This window comes from Rhipicephalus microplus, chromosome 5, assembly GCF_043290135.1.
Source record: "Rhipicephalus microplus isolate Deutch F79 chromosome 5, USDA_Rmic, whole genome shotgun sequence".
NCBI lineage: Eukaryota > Metazoa > Arthropoda > Arachnida > Ixodida > Ixodidae > Rhipicephalus > Rhipicephalus microplus.
In genome coordinates this window covers 94741363-94762175 of record NC_134704.1, presented here as the reverse complement: position 1 = coordinate 94762175, position 20813 = coordinate 94741363, and the positions used below count along the sequence as shown (strand labels likewise).

The window sequence follows — 20813 nt, the reverse complement described above, 5'->3', positions numbered from 1 at the left end:
TAAATTCAGATAGAATGAAGACAGTCAGTCCTGCTGTTATGACAGTGAATAGCTGACATTTGCCTATGGGCAGAATCATTTGCACGCAGCAAGGCACAATAACCAACAAATTATGCCTGCCTTTGGCGCAGACAGTGCAGATTTCCGCCGTCTCACGCTTCATGTGAACAATAACATTGTCTATTACAATGCAACCATACATCCAGCACGATATGAGAACAAGCCCGCATGAACGCTGGCGACTGTCGAATATTGACGCTTGCAAAATTCACAATACAACACTTTGAAATCTACAACGCATTTCATTTATGTTCGTTTATATACATGTTTGATATGTACAAAAGGTGACCTAGTTCGCAGCATTAGCTGCATCAAAACGAGTGGCGTATGCGTCCGCTTACGCTGCGCTTGGCGACAGTTGCGAATGTCAGTTTGTAACTGAAGCTTCGACGGGTTTTCTGTCTTGAGCAATTCCCACGAGTTTTTCGAGCTCCATAGTCGACGCCTTATCCTGTAAAGAAAAATGAACGTAAGAAAATTTACACGTCACAGGACATCTGCTAGGTCAGGTGCCACAGACATTCTTCAATATTGGTTACAACTAAAGTCCGAGACATTTTCTCCTCAAAGGCGGATGCACACAGGCCTGCACCAATGGGTGTGCACCCCATAGTGACATCATGATCCGGCCTGCATATACCACCTTAGCAGCAATGCCAGCTGCGTAACGATTTTGGGACACTGTTTTGAGGGGCTCAACTGTTGAACAGGAACCATAGCTCGTACACGATGGACTGACTCTCCACACGTCTGTGACGGTAAAAATGTTCGCGGCCCAGCCCAGAACCAAGCATTAGTTAATCCAAGGGTCAAATTCATACGCTAAATGAGAAGTTCAAGGTGCCGCCATTTATGCGTTTGCAATAAGTGGCGTAACGGTGTTCTACTCACCTTCTCGGGCTCCCACACAACCTGAATATTTGCTCCCTTTTTTCTATGGCGGCCGCTGAACCGGTTCGCCATTGGAGACAGGTATTTGGCATCAACCTCTTCGGAGCCCTCTCTATCTGTAAGGGAAGAATAAAGTCAGTGAGCAAATGAACTAATAAACGAATAATGAATAATGAGAAAGTTTACTGACCGAATATCAGGCTGACGACTAACGATGTTACTAGCGATGTAGCGAATCCGACAAAATGAGTCCACATGAAGGAGATATGGTAGAAGCGGTTCAAACCACTGGAGAAAGAAAAAAAAGTACACAGACGATATATATTTAGGGTTTGTCACATTAGTAGATATTGTTTCTCTTTTTATTTTAATATTCTGCAATCGCAGTGCTGTCACAGAAGAACTTCACCTAAACATCAGTATTTCAAATGTAGGTGTTGAGAGCAATGTATCCTTGATTGCGATTTGAATGCTTGACAATAAAGGGGTTATGTGCGCCAAGGTGGTTATAATGAACATTTTAGAGAGATGACCGTTTTACTTTTCACAGAAACAATCACAAACACTTTTACCCCCCCCCCCCTCCCAAAAAAAAAAGCATTCCATACAGTACGCCCCTTATCCATCATTTTCTTAACTTACACTCGTGGCAAGCATCCATGTTTATTCTTTTTTATCATTTTTACATATATAACTTGAAATGTGTTTGATGTGTTCATTGTACTAGCAAGATTATGTTACATTAATGACAGGTAAGTATGCTTAGAAGATCTGCAAATGGTAGGTTCACAGATATCACTGCCAACATTCATAAGAATTCAACGAAGCAGACTAGCGCATTAGTTGGAGGTTAAGCACTTGGGCGCAAGGCTATAGTGTATTCGCGTTTTCTGTCATCTTTCGTAGCTTCTTTTCCCTAAACATCAAAATATTCAAAGCAGAGAAGTTGATATCTGAGCCAGTTGGTTAATGTTGCTTAAAAATCTCCCCCCCCCTCCCGAAAAAAAACGATGCAGAAAAAGAAAAACAAGACAAGCGTGCATAAGCTTGGACTAATAAATATACATTACTGAGGTGAATTCAATCCATCGTGAAACCTCAGAATGCATGCGCAGCATACCAAGACCACCAACGTCATCACCAGGTGAAAATATTCAGAATTTTAATAAGCGAAGCTGCTTAGGGTTGAGGTATGTCCCCCGTGCGTCGGCATGACACGATATGAATATCCATATAGATACTTATATTGACATCCATATGAATATGATTGATTGATTTGTGGGGTTTAACGTCCCAAAACCACCATATGATTATGAGAGACGCCGTAGTGGAGGGCTCCGGAAATTTCGACCACCTGGGGTTCTTTAACGTGCACCCAAATCTGAGCACACGGGCCTGCAACATTTCCGCCTCCATCGGAAATGCAGCCGCCGCTGCCGGGATTTGAACCCGCGACCTGCGGGTCAGCAGCCGAGTACCTTAGCCACTAGACCACCACGGCGGGGTCCCCATATGAATATATATATAGACATCCATATGAATATCCATATGGAGATCTCAACACAATATGCGCACTGTGATCAATAAACAACTTTGTGGAAACTGTACACGCGTCTTACGTCTTTGCAAGACGGAGTGGACAAGATACGGAATTTAATGATCCCCTCTTGCTTCGCCGACTGTTCATTATTCACTTCGTAGATATGCTGTGATTTTTTTCTATCACCGTTGCAACACACCTAATTCTTTTTCAAGGAAGCAAATCAACGATGTGCTCGTACAGTTATCTTGTGTTTCTCCTGATGTAATACACCTAGATGATTTCACGCTCCTCTTTGCCGTTTCCTCTTCCGAGGTAATTGACATGACGGCGAAGCAGGTAGCAGGCGCGTACACGACAGTGACGGGCCAATTAATTCTCAATATATTGTTAAGACATTACATATGGGCCTCATCACAGTAGTGCGCGTCAAGAACTCAGGGGTGGTACTTTCTTGGCTCTTCTGCGCTACTCTCACAAGGAAGCACGTACTTTTACTACGCTAGACATTGGAGATGACGGAGTAATTGCACTTGGTGTGTGGAGTGTTGAGATTCGCAACACTTCTCGTTTGTCAACAAAATAAAAAAAGATGGAAATAGTCAGCTGCAACACAAACGGCAGCGTGTTATACCTGGGAGTTGGTGGAGGATCGAGCGATCCCAGCGTCAGGGTCTCGTTGAAGCTGGAACAGCCGGCCGTGGACGACGGTAGCTGATCTACGGGGCGCGGGTAAACGATCGAGCCGATGACGAGCCACGAAGCGACGAATAGCCCAGTAAGCATGCCTGCTAGCGCTCCCTGCGAGAGAGACAAGCGAAAGCTACATTGGCCGTATTCTCAGAATTTTGGTGAGGCTGGTGGCCGCACTGCGAGCTGAGCCGTTGCCTAAAGGCCTGACCACACGTGTGCGTTGCAGCGTGTTGACGCGGTGCTGCGCCCTCTTCCTAAAGGAAGATAGAATGTACATTCCCCCCCCTCCCCCACGCACCCTTTCTCTCCTCTCTCAAAATGCCACGCGCTGACACGCTGCAATGCGTTCGTGTGGTCAGGCCGCTCGCCACACCACCTGGCATGACGTCAGATGCCAAAGCCAGTGCAACCATGTTGCAACAACAGAGGAGAACCCGAAGTGGTACCGTATTAATAAAGGAGCGGCTGGTTTGGGTTCGTTGGCAGGTATGAAAACCGAGTTGGAAAGCCGTCGTTCCGACGACGAAGCAAAGTCGTCGGAAAGAAACCAAGAGGAAGCAGCAAGCCGAGGAGACGGAGGAAGACGGCTGCGGCGGCTGCATTTCCGATGGAGGCGGAACTGTTGTAGGCCCGTGTGCTCAGATTTGGGTGCACGTTAAAGAACCCCAGGTTGGTCGAAATTTCCGGAGCCCTCCACTACGGCGTCTCTCATAATAATATGGTGGTTTTGGGACGTTAAAACCCACAAATCAATCAATCAGACGGAGGAAGAGCGAGCCGCACGCATCGACTTGCGTAAACGTGCATAGAACCAAGCTAAACAGTGACATTAACCGTATACCTCTCGCTACGCACACCCAGGCATAACTGGGTTAGGTGACATCCATCTTTTTCGAATGAAAACTAGCGAGGTTTGTTTAGGCATGCCACTCAAGTACTGCAAGAAGACATTCCCCATCCCCTAAATGTCTCAATATTGCCTGTGTGTATATATGTTCACGCACACATACAAACACATGCAAGAACATACGTAAACGTCAACCTCCGAGGTCTCACGATAAGCGTGCATAGATTGATATGTGGGGTTTAACGTTCCAAAACCACCATATGATTATGAGAGACGCCTTAGTAGAAAGCTCCGGAAATTACGATCCACCTGGGGTTCTTTAACGTGCGCCAAAATCCGAGCACACCACCCTACACTATTTTCGCCTCCATCGAAAATACAGCCGTCGCAGCCGGGATTCGACCCCGCGACCTGCGGGTCAGCAGCCGAGTACCTTAGCCACTAGAGCACCGCGGCGGCGGATAAGTGTGCATCATGAATTTACAATTTAGCTTTACCGTCCACTGGGTGGTGTGTTCTGGCAGTACACCTTCGCCCGTAAAAACGCTTCAGGGCAAGATGTTCATAGTCGCAGCTGGTTTAGCTAACGGTCGATTTTTGACAACCTTCGAAAGAGCTTCGAACAGTTGCAACTTATATACCGGTACTTGACGAAGTACCGCTTTCTTCTCGCTTTCTTATCAAGGGGAGCAAAAAAGGGAGAGTATCCCCCTCCCCCCTTTTACGCAGACGCTCGGCGCCAGCGTGCGCCAATGCGCGATTGCGATGGCGATGGCAGTGCCCCGATTGCAGCGAGCGCCTGCCCCGTGGCCGGGCCTTGCAGCCTGGGAACCTTTGATAACCCCTGTACGTACCCAACATACGCAACTCTCTTAACGTTATCACCTTTTAAACGATTCCATGTGCGAGTGTGTTCTTTTGCGCAAGAATGCGGCTTAGATGCGGCACCGTGCTTAGGCGTATTTTCCTTCCTCTAGCCACAAACACCAAGCTTGTGCCTTGCTTTCGTGGACCCTGCTTGTGTGCTGCGGCCACGGCAGCTTCGCTCGCCCAATGCGACGCCCGTGCACCGATGCGAAGGATCTTCTAGAACTCATCTGAACAGGCCACCAGAGGTTCACTCTCGGACCGCAGGGCAAGGACTTCGTAGCAGCAGCGCCTGGAATCCTGGGGTGAGTTCGAACACTGCCGATATGCTAGTTCAGCGCAAACGTTTGCTTGTTAATGTGTCGCTGGATGCCATAACATGGTGAGAGGGACGCTGACGGTGGTGTAACGGCGTGTCAAACGTTAAAAACTATGCCGTATTCACTAGAAAAAAAATACCGATATTTCTGAGTGGCAGATGGCTGCTGCATAAACTTCGCCGCCTAACGCAGCAGGCACAGCACCACCATCGGTGTTCCCGTTGCGTCTTGTTCTTGCGCACGCGCCGAGTCTGTAGAAGTTTTCTGCCATCTAGAGGCATTGAAACCAGTAGCACTATACCAGTACTATTTATGTGGGGACACGCCACGACTTTCATAACTAAAATCCCTGATTATCTTTAGGAAAGTACCGTCTATCTTTAACCTAGCCGCCGCGCCCCGCAACCTCCTCTCTCGCCTCTCGACGCATGCACCAGTCGAGCAAGGTAACATCGTGCGAGTTATCAGCGTAACATGGCATTCTTGATAGGAAAGTGGCGCGAGCCGAGTCATAGGGCTGGCGCCTGCATGGTGGCCGTTTGGGAGATGATATAGATAAGGTTTGGACACTCGGGAGAGAAGGGTTGGACACTTTGAAGAGGATATGGAGGAGAGTGTCGGTACTTTCTCCATATAAAGGGACTTTATGCGTAACTGCAGTGGGTATCTCTCAGTGGTACAACGAAACCTCAAGACAAAAAAAAAAGGATAAGAACTGGCGCTTAGCGCAGAATTCAAAAATGATTTGGCCGCATGGCGAAAGCAGGCCAACAACAGAGCCAGGAAGGCGCACAACAACGGTCAAGCGTGCCACGATATAGTACTTGTCCGTCTGTCACTAAATTTTGATTTCATGCCCCCACGGCGGTTGCTATAGCAACGGAAGATAAGATTGTTTCTGTCTCGAAGTTTGTCGCCCCACCGATAGGCAGGCGCTGCCATCACGAGACCACTGGGTGCGTGCCATTGCTAATTTATTGTTCGATCGCGGCCCGCGCACGTGTTCATCGAAACAGTGTATATTGTCGCGCGTGAACAAGAGGGACTTCAGGTAAAGAATACCGCGTAGTCACAGAGGCGCAGGTCAGGGACACCACAACCAAAAACAAAAGCCTCGGCGAGAGCGCGCTAGCCCAACAACTTCTTCCTCGTTTTTCTCCTCGATGCGGGCTCGTGCTCGCCGCAGTTCATGGCCAGGTGGCATTATTCCCCCACTGAAAAAAAAAAGCATCGCCCCGATGCTCGCGCGAATGGTAGTGGATAAGCGGAAGTAAAGCAGACATGCACACTGTGGGCACACTTAAGAAAAAAAAACAACAACAAAAGAACAAGGCTGAGGCACGGTCCCACTAACGTACGAAGTACGGCTTGAGCCGTACAACGTGAACAATCTCTGGGTAGTGCTTTCGACGCTGGGGTGACATGGTTCCATATGGAACCACCTCATAATTCACGTCACTGATGCGACGCACTACTTTGTAGGGTCCAAAGTAGCGACTCAGGAGCTTTTCGGACAACCCTTGGCGGCGAACCGGAGTCCATACCCAAACTAGATCTCCTGGGTGGTATTCGACCTGTCGATGGCGAAGATTGTAGCGGCGTGCATCTGCAGTTTGTTGTTGCGTAATATGCAGGCGTGCCAACTGTCGAGCTTCTTCGGCAAACTGAGCAAGCTGCTCAGCGTCAGGTGTGAGCGACCCGTCGTAATCGTGTGGCAACATAGCGTCCAACATGGTCTGGACCTCACGCCCATAGACGAGACGGAACGGTGTGAATCGTGTCGTTTCTTGGATGGCAGTGTTGTAGGCGAATGTTACGTATGGAAGGACCTGATCCCACGTCTTGTGTTGAACGTCTACATACATGGACAACATATCGGCGATGGTCTTGTTAAGTCGTTCCGTCAGGCCGTTAGTCTGCGGATGATACGCCGTCGTCTTGCGATGGCTCGTGAAGCTTAGCTTGAATACATCGTCAATGAGCTGAGCCGTGAAAGCTGTTCCGCGATCAGTGATGACGCAAGACGGGGCGCCATGGCGAAGAACGATCTGTTCGACGAAAAACTGGGCAACATCGGAAGCTGTAGCTCGTTGCAGGGCTCTTGTCTCGGCGTATCTCGTTAGATAATCTGTCGCTACAACTATCCATTTGTTACCGGCAGATGACAGAGGAAACGGCCCCAGTAAATCCATGCCTATTTGATCGAACGGCGACCTTGGTGGTGTGATTGGTTGCAGCAGGCCTGCAGGCTTCAGTGGCGGAGATTTGCGGCGTTGACATTCACGGCAGCTTTTCACATATCTCTTGACGTACATAGCAAGTCTCGGCCAGTAGTACGCCTGTTGAACTCTGGCGAGAGTTCGTGAAGAACCTAGATGCCCGGATGTGGGTTCGTCGTGGCAGGCCAGAAGAATGTCGTCTCGCATGTCAGATGGGACCACTAGCAAGTAGGCTTTTCCATTGCCGTTCGAGTTTGATTTATACAAGACACCGTTCCGCAGGCAGAACGAAGAGAGATTGCGAGAGATGTGCCGAGGTACGGGTGTGTTGCGTCCTTCTAGTTGGTCAATGATTGCGCGAATCTCGACGTCATCGTGTTGTCGTGCGATCAAGTCTGTTGCAGTGAGGACTCCGAGAAAGCCGCAGTCATCGTCATTGTCGGGATCACAAACTCCGGTAGGTGCACGTGACAAGGAATCAGCATCTTCGTGCTTGCGGCCTGATTTATAGACAATGGTAAGGTCAAACTCTTGCAAACGAAGGCTCCATCGTGCCAGACGCCCAGACGGGTCTCGTAAATTGGCTAACCAGCACAATGAGTGATGATCAGTAACTACTTTAAAGTGACGACCGTAGAGGTAAGGCCTGAATTTCATAGTGGCCCACACTACTGCTAGGCACTCTTTCTCCGAGGTGGAATAGTTCATCTCGGCGCGAGACAGGGCACGGCTGGCGTAAGCTATCACGCGCTCGGTGCCTTCTTGATGTTGGACAAGCACGGCGCCGAGACCTACATTGCTCGCGTCGGTATGAACTTCCGTGGCAGCATCCTCGTCGAAGTGAGCAAGAACTGGTGGTGCCTGCATACGCTCACGTAGATCGATAAAAGCCGCGTTCTGTTCTTCATTCCAAACGAATGGTACGTCGTCACGTGTGAGACGAGTCAGAGGCTCGGCAATTCTAGAAAAATTGGCGATGAAGCGACGATAGTAGGCGCACAGACCGAGGAAGCGGCGTACTGCTTTCTTGTCACGGGGAACGGGAAAGGAGGCTACGGCGGTTGTCTTGTCGGGGTCAGGTCGAACACCGTCTGCGCTCACAACATGCCCCAGAAATTTAAGTTCTTTATAGCCAAAGTGGCATTTTTCTGGCTTCAGCGTGAGGTTCGCAGAGTGGAGTGCTTCCAGAACAGCCTGCAGACGTTTCAAGTGTTCCTCGAAAGTGACCGAAAATACGACGACATCATCGAGATAAACTAAGCAGGTGTTCCACTTCAGACCGGTAAGAACAGTGTCCATCATTCTTTGGAATGTCGCTGGTGCAGAACACAGGCCGAAGGGAAGCACCTTGAATTCATACAGGCCGTCCGGTGTAACAAAAGCAGTTTTTTCTCGGTCTCTTTCATCAACCTCAATCTGCCAGTATCCGCTTTTCAAGTCTATGGATGAAAAATACCTTGCTCGCCGTAGTCTGTCTAGTGAATCATCGATGCGTGGCAGAGGATACACGTCTTTTTTTGTCACGTCGTTCAGCTTTCTGTAGTCCACGCAGAAACGCAACGTTCCGTCCTTTTTCTTTACAAGAACGACTGGCGATGACCATGGACTATTGGACGGCTGTATAACATCATCCTGAAGCATCTCTTCGACTTGAGCATTGATCGCGTCACGTTCTTTGGCAGAAACTCGGTAGGGTTGTTGCTTTATGGGCGAGACATCGGTGTGTATAATAATCCGGTGTTTCATAAGGGGCGTTTGACGCACCTTTGAGGATGAAGCGAAACACTCTTGAAATTCAAGCAACAGCTCCTGCAGCGCTGTGCGTTCTTTCTGCGTGAGGCTCGAATTGATGTCCACCTTTTCAAGAGCCTTAGAAACGCCGGTCGATGTCGATTGTAGCCCACTATTTATTGATGCGGCAGAAAAACATTCAGCAACGTCTTCGATGGGGTAGGCGAAAGCGATAGCGGTGCGTCGAAACAGGTGCCGCTGCTCATTACTAAAATTTGTCACAAGCAGCGTGGCACGTCTGTCGTGAAGCGTAATGAGGCTGCGGGCTGCGCAGACACCTATGCTAAACAAAAGTGTCAAGTTGCCTTCGGCGACTGCCTCACCGTCACGTATCTCGTCACACACGACTTCAACCAGGATGCTTGAACGTGGAGGCAACGTGATTATGTCGGCCGAAACACGAAGCGAACTGAGATGGCTGTCATCAGGCTTTTCTGCTTTGTCTGTAGAGAACGTCACTGTGCGCTGTCGGAGGTCAATGATAGCGCCGTATTCACGTAAAAAGTCGACGCCTAGGATGAGGTCTCGGGAGCATTCAGGAAGTATAAGGCAGCTGCAGAGAAATGTGCGTTTGCGAATGCCGACTCTAATCGTGCAGATACCGAGAGGGGTGACGACGTGCCCGCCGGCTGTACGGATTCGTGTCGCGTACCACGGCGTACCCACTTTCTTGAGATGCGTCGCCAGTTTTCTGCTCATGATGGAGTAGTCGGCCCCTGTGTCTAATAAAGCTGTAATATCGTGGCGGCCGTCGAGCACTACAGGTATATCTAGGGAAAGTCGGCTTTCTGATTCGGGAGCTGTCGTCGTTGAACCACTGCTGGTACGTACTCGCATGGATTGGGGCCCTTGTTCGTGTCGTTTATCAGCGGCCCCGCCCCCGAAGGTCGCTGTCGTTAGTTTTCCCGCCTAGGGCTGAGCGGCCGTGCTGGCGCCGCCCCTGGGTAGTTCGGGACACTTGACGAAGACCTTCTTGGAGATGGTGATCGTGACTGGCGCCGCGGGAGCAGTGGCATGCGCTGCTCGGACAGGTACTCCTCAATCGCTCTGGGTCTTTCGCCAAATCTTGGCCTGGGTGAGTCGACGGCGAAACCCTGAAGTCCGAGGCGACGGTACTGGCATTCGCGGTACACGTGTCCGGCTTCGCCACAGTGGTAGCACAGCGGCCGCCTGTCCGGTGTGCGCCATACGTCCGATTTCCGCGGGAGGAGCTGCCGATTCTCGAAATGCTGGACTGGTTGAACTGCTGGGAGTGGATCGCGATGTGCAGGGTGTACGAAACGGCGTGGAGGAGCGTAACGACTCGCAGCTTCGGCGTACGATGCAGGAGCGACGTAACAGCTCACAGCCTCGGCATAAGATGCACGGTGAGGCTCGATCGGTACAGGCGGGGAAGCATCGTTGGACAGCGGGACTTGCAAAGCCTGCTGTACTTCACTCCTGATGAGGCTGGAGATGGATCCCGCAGCAGGTGGAGGCGGCCCGTGAATCTTCTGCAGCTCGTCGCGTACCACCGATCTGATGAGGTCGCAGAGAGCTTCGAGATTGACGTTACTCCCCGCAACTCCAATCTGGTCCACCGGCGAGGCAACATTCACGTGGCGGTCGTACACAGCTGATCGCTGCTGCAGCATGTTTTCCATTGTCGTTGCTTCAGTTAAAAACTCTGCCACAGTATTCGGGGGACTTCGCACGAGACCAGCGAAGAGTTGCTCCTTAACTCCTCGCATTAGGTGGCGCAACTTCTTGTCTTCTCCCATACCTGGGTCAGCGCGACGGAAAAGGCTCGTCATGTCCTCCACGTACGCCATCACGCTCTCGTTCGGCATTTGGATGCGTGATTGGATGGCCCGTTCCGCTCGTTCACGGCGATGGGGGTCAGCGTAACTTGCCAGCAGCTGACGGCAAAACATCGTCCACGACGAGAAGGGTTCGCGGTTCTCGTACCAAGTACGAGCTCCGTCCTCAAGGCTGAAATATACATTCCGCAGCTTGTTGGCGTCGGTCCACTCGTTGAAAGCCGCAACGCGTTCAAAGTGAGCCAACCAGTCCACAACATCCTCCAACATGGAGCCACGGAACACCTTCGGCACTCGTGGCTTCTGCAGCGTGTAATTAGCCATCGGAATATTTTCCGTACCGCTCTGGGGTGGTGCAGTTGATGCCATCTCCGGTAGAGGTTCACGCTCGGGGGACAATCCTCGGATTCTCCGGCTGGCCCGGTGGACAGGTGTTGCGACTGCGGGTATAGGGCTCCCAGGAGGCGTTTGGATCATTGACTGGGAATACCCAGCGACTCCACCAGTTGTCGCGCGTGAACAAGAGGGACTTCAGGTAAAGAATACCGCGTAGTCACAGAGGCGCAGGTCAGGGACACCACAACCAAAAACAAAAGCCTCGGCGAGAGCGCGCTAGCCCAACAACTTCTTCCTCGTTTTTCTCCTCGATGCGGGCTCGTGCTCGCCGCAGTTCATGGCCAGGTGGCAATATGTATTTACACCTTGGCTACCACCGCTGCAGAAATGGTCTGTCGACATGACCACCGTATAATGGAGTGAACTCACGTGACCGACTGATACAATCAACTAGATTCATCTGTGTGTTTTGCTGAAACAAAGATCGACTGGATACTGATCCAACTGGCACGTGATTACGATAACGCAATCGACTTAGCTCGAATAATGAAGAGTTAGTTCGCTGACTACGAATAAGCACGTTGTATCGCGTTGGTGCTTAAAACAAGTTCAACGAGAATGGCGGTGTTTAGGCTCAGCACGTATATCGCTGCATTTTTGTTTTTTGCGAGTGAGACAGCTATCTTTGAATAAGGGACATACTGCAGTTTTGCTCTACGTATACCTTGCTCGCTACGCTAGTTTTGCCTAACCTGTTTCATCCTCTCTTCACAAGATTCAGGCTGTCTTTGCCTAACCTATTTCATCCTCTCTTCTCAAGATTCAGGCTGTCTTTGCCTAACCTGTTTCATCCTCTCTTCACAAGATTCAGGCTGTTTTTGCCTAACCTGTTTCATCCTCTCTTCACAAGATTCAGGCTGTCTTTGCCTAACCTGTTTCATCTTCTCTTCACAAGATTCAGGCTGTCTTACACAGGAATTCTGAATCCCTAGAGACGAACACTTTCCGAATAGCTCACCGTTTTCTTGCAACAAGGAGCCAGTACACCAAGAAGGAAGATGGCCAGCAGTGGACCCGATGTTACTCCCAGGAGACTAGTGGAGGCCTGCGACGTGTGTGGACAGCAGAAGTGGGGACCACATACGGTGAATATCTCTTTACCAAGCACTTTGCAACATTCACTCTTGGCTTATTGTTCGCTGATGGCGCATTCGGTTAGGAACAGAACACATACAGACCAATGTACCCAATACGAGATTTTTACTTTATTCAGCATGTGTTACTCAGTGAAGCCGCTTTTCAAGAACCTTTTATGTCACGTGTGCTTTAGAGAAAAGTAGTGGCGCGAAGTGCATTGTCAGTTGTAAAATCGCTAAGTAAAACGTAAAAAAGCTGTAGTTATTGAATTCGCACAAGCTTACCTGCATTATAGACTTCAATGAGCCGACAAGGAACGCCACGGCTATAGATAGGAAGCCGTAGAATGTACCTGTTATGCAGCAAAAAAAAAAGAATTACATGTAATTTGTGCAAATGCATCATATGAACAACATACATGCAAAAAAGTCACAGTTTCGCCAAAAAGACGAAGAAATGAATGCACTAGCAACATACTCGAATGTTTTACGAAGCAAGGCTAGAATTTTACGAGCAATATTGATTGTAGTGAACATGCACCTGCTGAGTAACAAGGTTTTCTGCGGTGCGGTCAGATGACCACAAAAAGGCTCGTGCGTAGTGACGGCGTCGATACACGAAGTGAGGCTGGAAGTCAACTCATTTATATGCGATCTCACGAAACTCTACAAAACGATGGTGTAAGAGAAGACGGCCGCTCCAGGTACGTTGTTGGCACCGTTTTTTCGTGTTGAGAGCGCAGTCTGTAGAAGCTCCCGCCTGCTGTAGGGGCACAATTAATGCGCACGCTGATCGTTGCCGCGATAACGCGGCAACCACCCACCCCCCCCTCCCTCCTCTAGGTTCGCTCAACAGATAAGCGCGCGCGCACGCGACCCAGGCCCGAAAGGCGATGTTCGCTCCGCAGAAAGTTGAGGCTAGCGCATCCTTCCCCGTATATATATGTATACATATACATATACGTGAATGACGGCGACAGCAAAAAAAAAAAAAAAACAGCCGAGGCAGTCCATATAATTGCTATCGCAATAAAAACAAGAATTTTCTGCATGATATTGCAGTGCTTTATGATGTAATCGTTGCTAGCCAGTGTCATATTGTCGCTGGTAGATATACTAGCTTCTAATCACGTCTATTTACTTTTACACTGTAACGAGGCTGACAAAATTATTTGCCTTCATGACACTAGAAAACATTTACAGGCTAATTCACATAGACCAGGGGTCGGAAACCTTTCGAGGCAGAGGGCCAAAGTTGCATGAAACTGACAGAGAGGAAAGGGGAGGGGGTTCTATGCGCGCTATGCGCGTAGTAAACCCACCTATGTGAGCTATGCACGGGGGGGGGGGGGGCTATAAAGAGAAAAAGAAATCGACGAATTGGCAGTGACCTTATTTAAACTGGAAGAGCAATGGCTTTTGTTTTATATAACGAAAGAGCTTCTTTACAGTCGATGTAGGAAGTGACACCGGGTTTGGTAGAGATGGTTCTGACGTCGTGCCGGGGGCTGCACAATACTGCCTTGTCGGCCTGAGGTTATTGACCCCTGACATAGACGATCAATAAAAATTACTGCCATTTCCTGAGTCAACTTGAGTGAGTCATGCAGACCCGGACTAGACAAAGCATGCACATGAAAATGAATCGGAAATGAATTATTTTAAGGGAACGGTTTTCACACGATGATCTTAGCGAGCGTGCTATCATGCGATGGATGAACTACTATTCTGAACAAGTTAGGGTCCTTACGAAGACCCCCTAATTACTGCATACAACAGCTGTCGTGAAACAGGCAGTGACAGTAAATGGCTCATACCCCAATTAAATGGTAGACGGTGCTTTGTGGTGACTAAATACAGAACGTGCACGAGCAGCTCGCATTGCTGCACATGTGGGAGTACAGTAAAACCTCGATGTAACGAAGTCGTTAAAATTGCGAATTCACGTGATATATCAAAACTTCAGAAAATGAAACTTGATGTAGTGAAGAATAGTCGCCAGAAGCTTTTTTTTGCATGGCAAATGCCAGAACATTGTTTGAATAATACGCAAGTACAAAAAACTAATTTCAGTGGTATGAACAAGTCAATCTTCTTGAACCTGCGATCTAGCTTCTACGGTTTTATGATGTGCCAGCGAACGAGTCCTATTCACAGTGGTCGAACGACACGCGTGAACCCGAAAGGAACACAGGTCCAACGCACCGTGATAATACACAGGATAAGCGTCCGCAAAAATCGCGTGCAGCTAAACCATGTGACCACTGGCCCTAGCAAAAGATTCGGTTTATCGCGTTGGTCTTTCCCTGAGGTAGCACTGAAACTTCGCTATATTGAAATCCCAAATAACTCAGTTTGTGATATATAAGTCCAAATTACATGATGTTACACATACGCGAAGCTGTGAAAAGTTAAATATTTCGTTTTATAGAAAATCTTGTTTCACGAAAGATTGTTATATCATGCTTTAATGCTATATAAGAATTCGACGACACTTTTTTTTGTAAATTCACAAACTACATGACACTGTGAATTCAAGCGGGATTGTTTGATAATTGTACACAGAGACAAAATATGATTGCAGATGTACTATAGTACCTAATGTCTTGGAACTGCAGCTGACAGAGGCGTTAATGATATGCGAGGACGTTGAGTCGTCGACACACAATGCAGCGACGAGAGGGAGAAATATAGTCCACGGTATAGTGCTCATATACCACGAAAATTATACCAACTATACACGACCCCGTTATGCACCATGAACACGATTTTGAGAAACCGTTAGCTAGAACGCCAATACATATCAGACCATGCTTTAAGTTCACCTATCTCGAAAGTGATGCTACTCTTGGCAGTGGCGTAGCCGGAAGGTGGCACACCGGGTCCTTCCCGTCTCCTCTATAAGTTTTTTGCCCTGGCGTACAGAGCAAAAAATGACCATTTCAAGGATGTGCTCCCCCCCCCCCCCAAAAAAAAAAGAAGTTTGCCTCGGCTCCGTGTCCTGGAATTTCTGTAAAGCAGGCATAAATTCAATGCACCTCGGCTTGAATTTTCGCCACTACGACACGTACGCTTAAGTGGGCATTACTAGCGGTATTCGACGAAATCATCGTTGAAGCATCAAGTGATAATTTACGCCTCTAGCTACGTTTAAACTATTTAAAGACATTGTAGGCCAAGGTTTAAGTTTAAAAGAGTGTTCAGCGCGAAACAAATACATGGTATGGTATAGTTGAGCCTCCATCACAAATGTTGCCAGAGATGTCGCTAGTTCCCGTCGTGGGTTTCGTTGCAATAAGCGTACATTTCTTTTTTAGAACAATGCGCGCGAGCTTTAAAGCTCCCGTTCGTCCAATGGAATGATATCACGTGTGCACTTTTGCTCCCAAGTTACATTCAAGTAAAACAAGGCTTTAGGAGCGTATGTGCATGATTAAGCGATTCCTTCAGTCTACACGCGTCTGTCTGGAGTGGACGCACCAACGCACTTGAGCATCACGATGGACTGGGTGTCGGTCAGCTTGACCCGTGGCCGGATGAGGTCCTCCCACGTGACAGCCGCCATGGAGTTGTAGCCCGATGAGAGGGTGCTGCGTCGGAATACGAGATCAGAGAGTAGTGTGGTACGTATACGTTTCGATAAGCCGGGGTAACGCTGAAAACAAAATCAGCACGGAATTAACTCACGCCTCGGTCATTTATGGTGGGCACCAAGTTTGCCCCCATACCTTTCACTTTGTTTCCTTGAAAACCCTACTAACGGCATTACAAAAGGGCTGTATTACAAATAATACAACTAGTAGTGCGTTGTTACATTCCAAAAGCTGTTTACTTGTGACATTCGTTCCCAGTATGTCAGAGACCAAGGGTAGGGGCCGTTATGTAGAAGCACACCATCAATATATTTTCACTTTTTTTTGCATCCACCGCAAACCTTATCTTTACTTCAAACTCGATCAACGGTGGTAGGGTGGGGGGAAGGGGGGAGTTTACTTTTGGATTCCATAATGCCCTGCTCACGTTCACGCTTGTTCGTCCACGATAGTGATCGTACGGACACGCTAGCGGCACTCGCCATCCTCGCGTCATGTCCAAACCACCCATTTAGAACGGCGAAAGAGAACACGGAGCTAGTATTCTGCTTACAATCCCGTATACATCATTTTCTGTGGACCTCGACGCAATGCGCTGCTACACTGAAGTTTAAACGCAATGACAAGAGATGCAAACAGTTCATAAATGTTGATCGAATATACCGAAAATGTGCCAGCAGGATCAGGCAAAACAGCATCAAGGTTAAAAAGGAAAGAAGCGCACCGCACAATGGTGTGCGTGAACAACCAAGTGATTCGAGCACCTCCTTTGCAAGAAAAGTACCTATTCGAGACACGCTTCTCAGCTTACCTCAGGGATGCATGATATAACTGTGGTTTAAGCGCGTTCGTCGTGCGCCTAAACCACAGTTATAACACGCATCTCAACCAACCAGCCCAAGTGTCGATTATCTTACCTCAGAGAGCCACTGAAGACGGAGGCTACTAGGAGTCCCGACAGGCCCGGGTATTTTCCCATCAGATCTTGAACAATGTACGGCATCAACTGCACACACACACACAAAAAAAGAAATTGACGAAAACGAGTTGTCTTACCTTAGGCACGAGAACTCACATTCGCCATATAGTTTCTTGGCGTCACCAGCTTTTATTCGAGCTGAAATATATTCCCTTGTGAACTCTCTTGCCGCCTAACTAGTAACAGCTTTGCTGGATAACACAGTGCAGCACAACTGAATGGATAACATGGCAGACGCACAGCACTCCATGCGTCATCTTTTAAAGGGGCCCTGCAACACTTTTTAACTTTTGAGCATGGTCAGAAAACGCTGCCGATCGGTAGTATAAGGCTCCCGACAACACGCGAGGGAAATATTATAGCGTAGAACGTGGCCTGGAACTTACAGTAAATTATCTAAGTCAGCTAAAAATTGTTTTCTTTTCTCGATAAATCACGGAATACGCCCGAAAATCACACGTTGCAAGCCCATCTATCAGCTATTGGCTGATTTGAACATGGCGCGCTTGCTCGTTACAGAGATCACCATGGGAGGCCGCTACTTGTACACGCGTGCGCGCGCGATCACATCGAAAAAGCCGTGCATTTGAAAAAGAAAAAAAAATATGAAAGAAAGTGCTTAAAGTCACGAGGACGCGTGACGTTTTTCGGTGTCCCTGCCATCTTTCCCTGATTAGCTTCCAGCGCTTTCGTCGGGACGAGAGAAGAGAGAATTACATTGCAGCATGCTACCAACCTTTAACTCCACTCGCACTTGACGGATTCGTAAAATTTGTGTCTTTATCCATGTGTGTCTTTATCCAAATAAGGCATACATAAGTAATTCTAAGGGCCGTAGCGTTTACCACGCTGTGCTGACAATGCAACACGATGCTCAAAAAGGCAAGTGTTTCCAACGCTTTGCTAAGACTAGAGTGACTGTATGGTGCCGACGGGACCAGAGTAGCGCAACTGTTTTTCAATGCCGCCGGCGCCGCCAGCAATCATGCATTGCGGAGAAGCTCACGCTCGGACCAATTTTGTGTTTTCCGACGCCGCCGCTGCATTGCCACGAAGCGTCGTCAGTCAAGTTCAAAGCGAATCTCGCTGGTCTTCGCGCCTTTTCTGAATGCGGTTCGTGGATGCGTGCGGGTGACTATGGATCAGCTCCATGTGCGCACCACGTCTGCAGTTCTACCATCACATCCATCGGAATGGTATAATGACTGGGTAAACTTATGTTTTACCATCTGCTGAGTACTCCTTCGTTTATGGTGTACATGCTAAAAGAGAAGTGCACTGTTCCTTGTTGCGCATTCATATCTGTTCAAGGGGAGCCGGATTACCTGTCTTCATGCAAAGCCAGTATATTTATTCACCACTGACGTAGCTACAAGGCCGCGGTTGTTAAGTCACCGAATTTTGTAGTGAAAGCTCTTATGAGATCACAAGGACCGACTCCTGCGCCGAAGATATTCGCCACCGCCATTGTCCGTGATCCCTATCGCATAATATTTAAAAAAATAAAATAAAAAGACCAGACGAAAAAGAAACATACGTGTCTTACTTGGGAATCGAACCTGTGTCTTTCGCGTGGCAGCAGATATTCTACCGCGAAACTACGCCAAACGTGCAAACTGTACTACAACTGACTTTATGTAGGCAGCATATCGGGTAAGAATTATCGTTTACGTGTGAACTAAATCGTTTTAGAACGGTGAAGTAACAACCGTGCGTCACACAATGCACTTCAAAAGTCTAAGGAATAACTCTTCTCTGGGTTGTATTCACCGAGACTATTCGGGCGATTTCATGTACCGTCAAGATCAACGAATGTCGCATATTTCACCACCGTAACGTAAATACTGAATGATCCCGCTCGTTATCTGGTCGAAAATTCCGGAAATTTACGAAATGTGAATGCCGCATGACTAAATAAGTTGATCTTGTTCGCTCTGCACTTTTAGCCAAACGCTGTTTTTTTTACCACGCTATTTAGTCAGCTCTCACGTTGCACTTTGGTGGCAATCGGGCAGAAAAGCGGCCTTCAAGCTCTGCAAACAGCACGTGAAGGACGCAAGTCAAGCTAGTATTTCAATGTGCAGCATGTCAAAAAAAAAAAAAAAAACACGGCAGGGGTGTCGTATGCAAAAACAAACGGTGAGTTCGCCGCATAGCTGGTTGCTAGCCAGGCAAGATGGCAGACCTACGCGCTACTCTGGTTCCGTAGGAACCATATGCAGTTACTTTAGCTAAGACAACATGGTGGTGGCACCTGCCCGTCGCTTTGCGTTCTACACTTTATCGCCTACAAGACGGGTGCGCGCGCATTCATTTGTTTTTGAAGATAACTGCCAGATAGCGCTTGTGTCTAACGTGCCTCGATGCGCTCGTCACCTTCGCTGCACTGATTGAGACTCTCTAACGCAGTGCCTCCAGATTACAATTCAACGATTTTCTCGCGCAGAACATCAAATAAATATTTTGTTCACTCTCTCCAGACGCAAGACTATCGCCTTTCGACGAGATTTGCAGTAAAACGTGCAGATACAGGGCCTATTTTTCCGTTTGCAGGTACCATGGTTAGAACTCCTGCATTTTGTCTCTTGATGTCTATGTCTAGGTCACGTACTTTCTGTCTAGGTCACACACTAAAGGTCACACTGTACCTCATCCGGCTTTTTGATGTCTCCGGTGAGCCTCGGGTCACAGTCCTTGTAGACGGCGACAAGGGCAAGACCAGCCAACACCGGCAGGAACGTGGTGATCGCTGCCGCCGGTAGGTTGAACAGCACAGCGCTGTTGTCCGCCGCATTTCAGTCCATGGACGTCGGTGTATGGCGCGATTAAAAAAAATTGACACGTCGTTAGTCCAAAGCTATTTCACGATACGTGGTTACATAGGAATATCGATGCCAAAGATATGCACAAGTAATGTTACTTGCGAAGTATAACATATTCAATGTATCCGCTCAAGGTGGCGCTAAAGTTGCCCACATTACGGAATCACGCTCAGCTCTTTTATCTTTTCGCCACAGAATTAAAAAACTCGCTTTCCAAGAACACGGAAACGGCTGAGTTTTTGGCATACTTTATGCTGAAGTGGATGATTATTCGGTTTTTATAAAAGAAACGCGTGAGTAACAAGGTGGGTGAATGTTTTCAGTGGATGCGAGTTGCACATGTTGCAGCATCTCTCGCAGCAAATGTCTCGCCAAAATCTGACATTGAAATCAATCAATCAATCGCATGAAAATAAAGGCAACAGAGTCATGGAAAGTACACAGCCATGAAGTCACTTTTAAGTTATGCAGCTCAATTGGACGTTGGGCGCTCGGTACCTCCCTACGCACAACTCCTGTGAGACACTGTATCTGTCTATAGTAGCACAGTAAGTCACAATTGTGATATCTGTCTCACATTCTCTCCCCGCACTACCAACCCAAAATTTTTCACTTTACCTTAGCTAAGCATGGCAGCCTGCCCAGTATTCTCTTGACGGTCACATATGACGACTCGATATGTTGTAATGTTTTGTGATGTACTCTGTTGTACCACGTTTCTGTTGAAGACATATGACTCAGCTGAAGAGTTTCGTAGGAGTACTTTCTCAGTATTGAGTTATCGCAATGAGGACAAATTGCGCTTCCTTGGCACGCAGCGTTAATGCCCTTTACACACGGGAGCCAGCGAACTCACAATGTTTCAGTTTGATTTTGCTATTTCCGTCGCCCAGCAACAGCAAGCCAGTCCCGCTGAAGTG

At 48.2% G+C, this 20813-nt stretch overlaps 1 protein-coding gene and 1 long non-coding RNA gene across 3 annotated transcripts in view; one reads left to right on the top strand and one right to left on the bottom strand.

Annotated features, from left to right (window-relative positions):
- Positions 1-282: 282 nt before the first annotated feature.
- LOC119174330 (sodium-coupled monocarboxylate transporter 2) overlaps positions 283-20813 on the bottom strand; it is a 59741-nt gene continuing 39210 nt past the window's right edge. For both annotated transcript variants that reach the window (XM_075895776.1, XM_075895775.1), the window contains exons 10-18: positions 19720-19849; positions 17010-17098; positions 15980-16089; positions 12785-12852; positions 12382-12468; positions 3126-3292; positions 1142-1239; positions 952-1067; positions 283-511 (exon numbers count right to left, since the gene is read on the bottom strand). In XM_075895776.1, coding sequence (XP_075751891.1) covers positions 428-511; positions 952-1067; positions 1142-1239; positions 3126-3292; positions 12382-12468; positions 12785-12852; positions 15980-16089; positions 17010-17098; positions 19720-19849 — 949 coding nt within the window. In that variant the 3' untranslated portion in view covers positions 283-427. The remainder of the gene's footprint in view (positions 512-951; positions 1068-1141; positions 1240-3125; positions 3293-12381; positions 12469-12784; positions 12853-15979; positions 16090-17009; positions 17099-19719; positions 19850-20813) is intronic.
- LOC142817868 (uncharacterized) overlaps positions 12401-20813 on the top strand; it is a 64415-nt gene continuing 56002 nt past the window's right edge. Inside the window, exon 1 of the long non-coding RNA XR_012895399.1 lies at positions 12401-12508. This is a non-coding gene — a long non-coding RNA (uncharacterized LOC142817868). The remainder of the gene's footprint in view (positions 12509-20813) is intronic.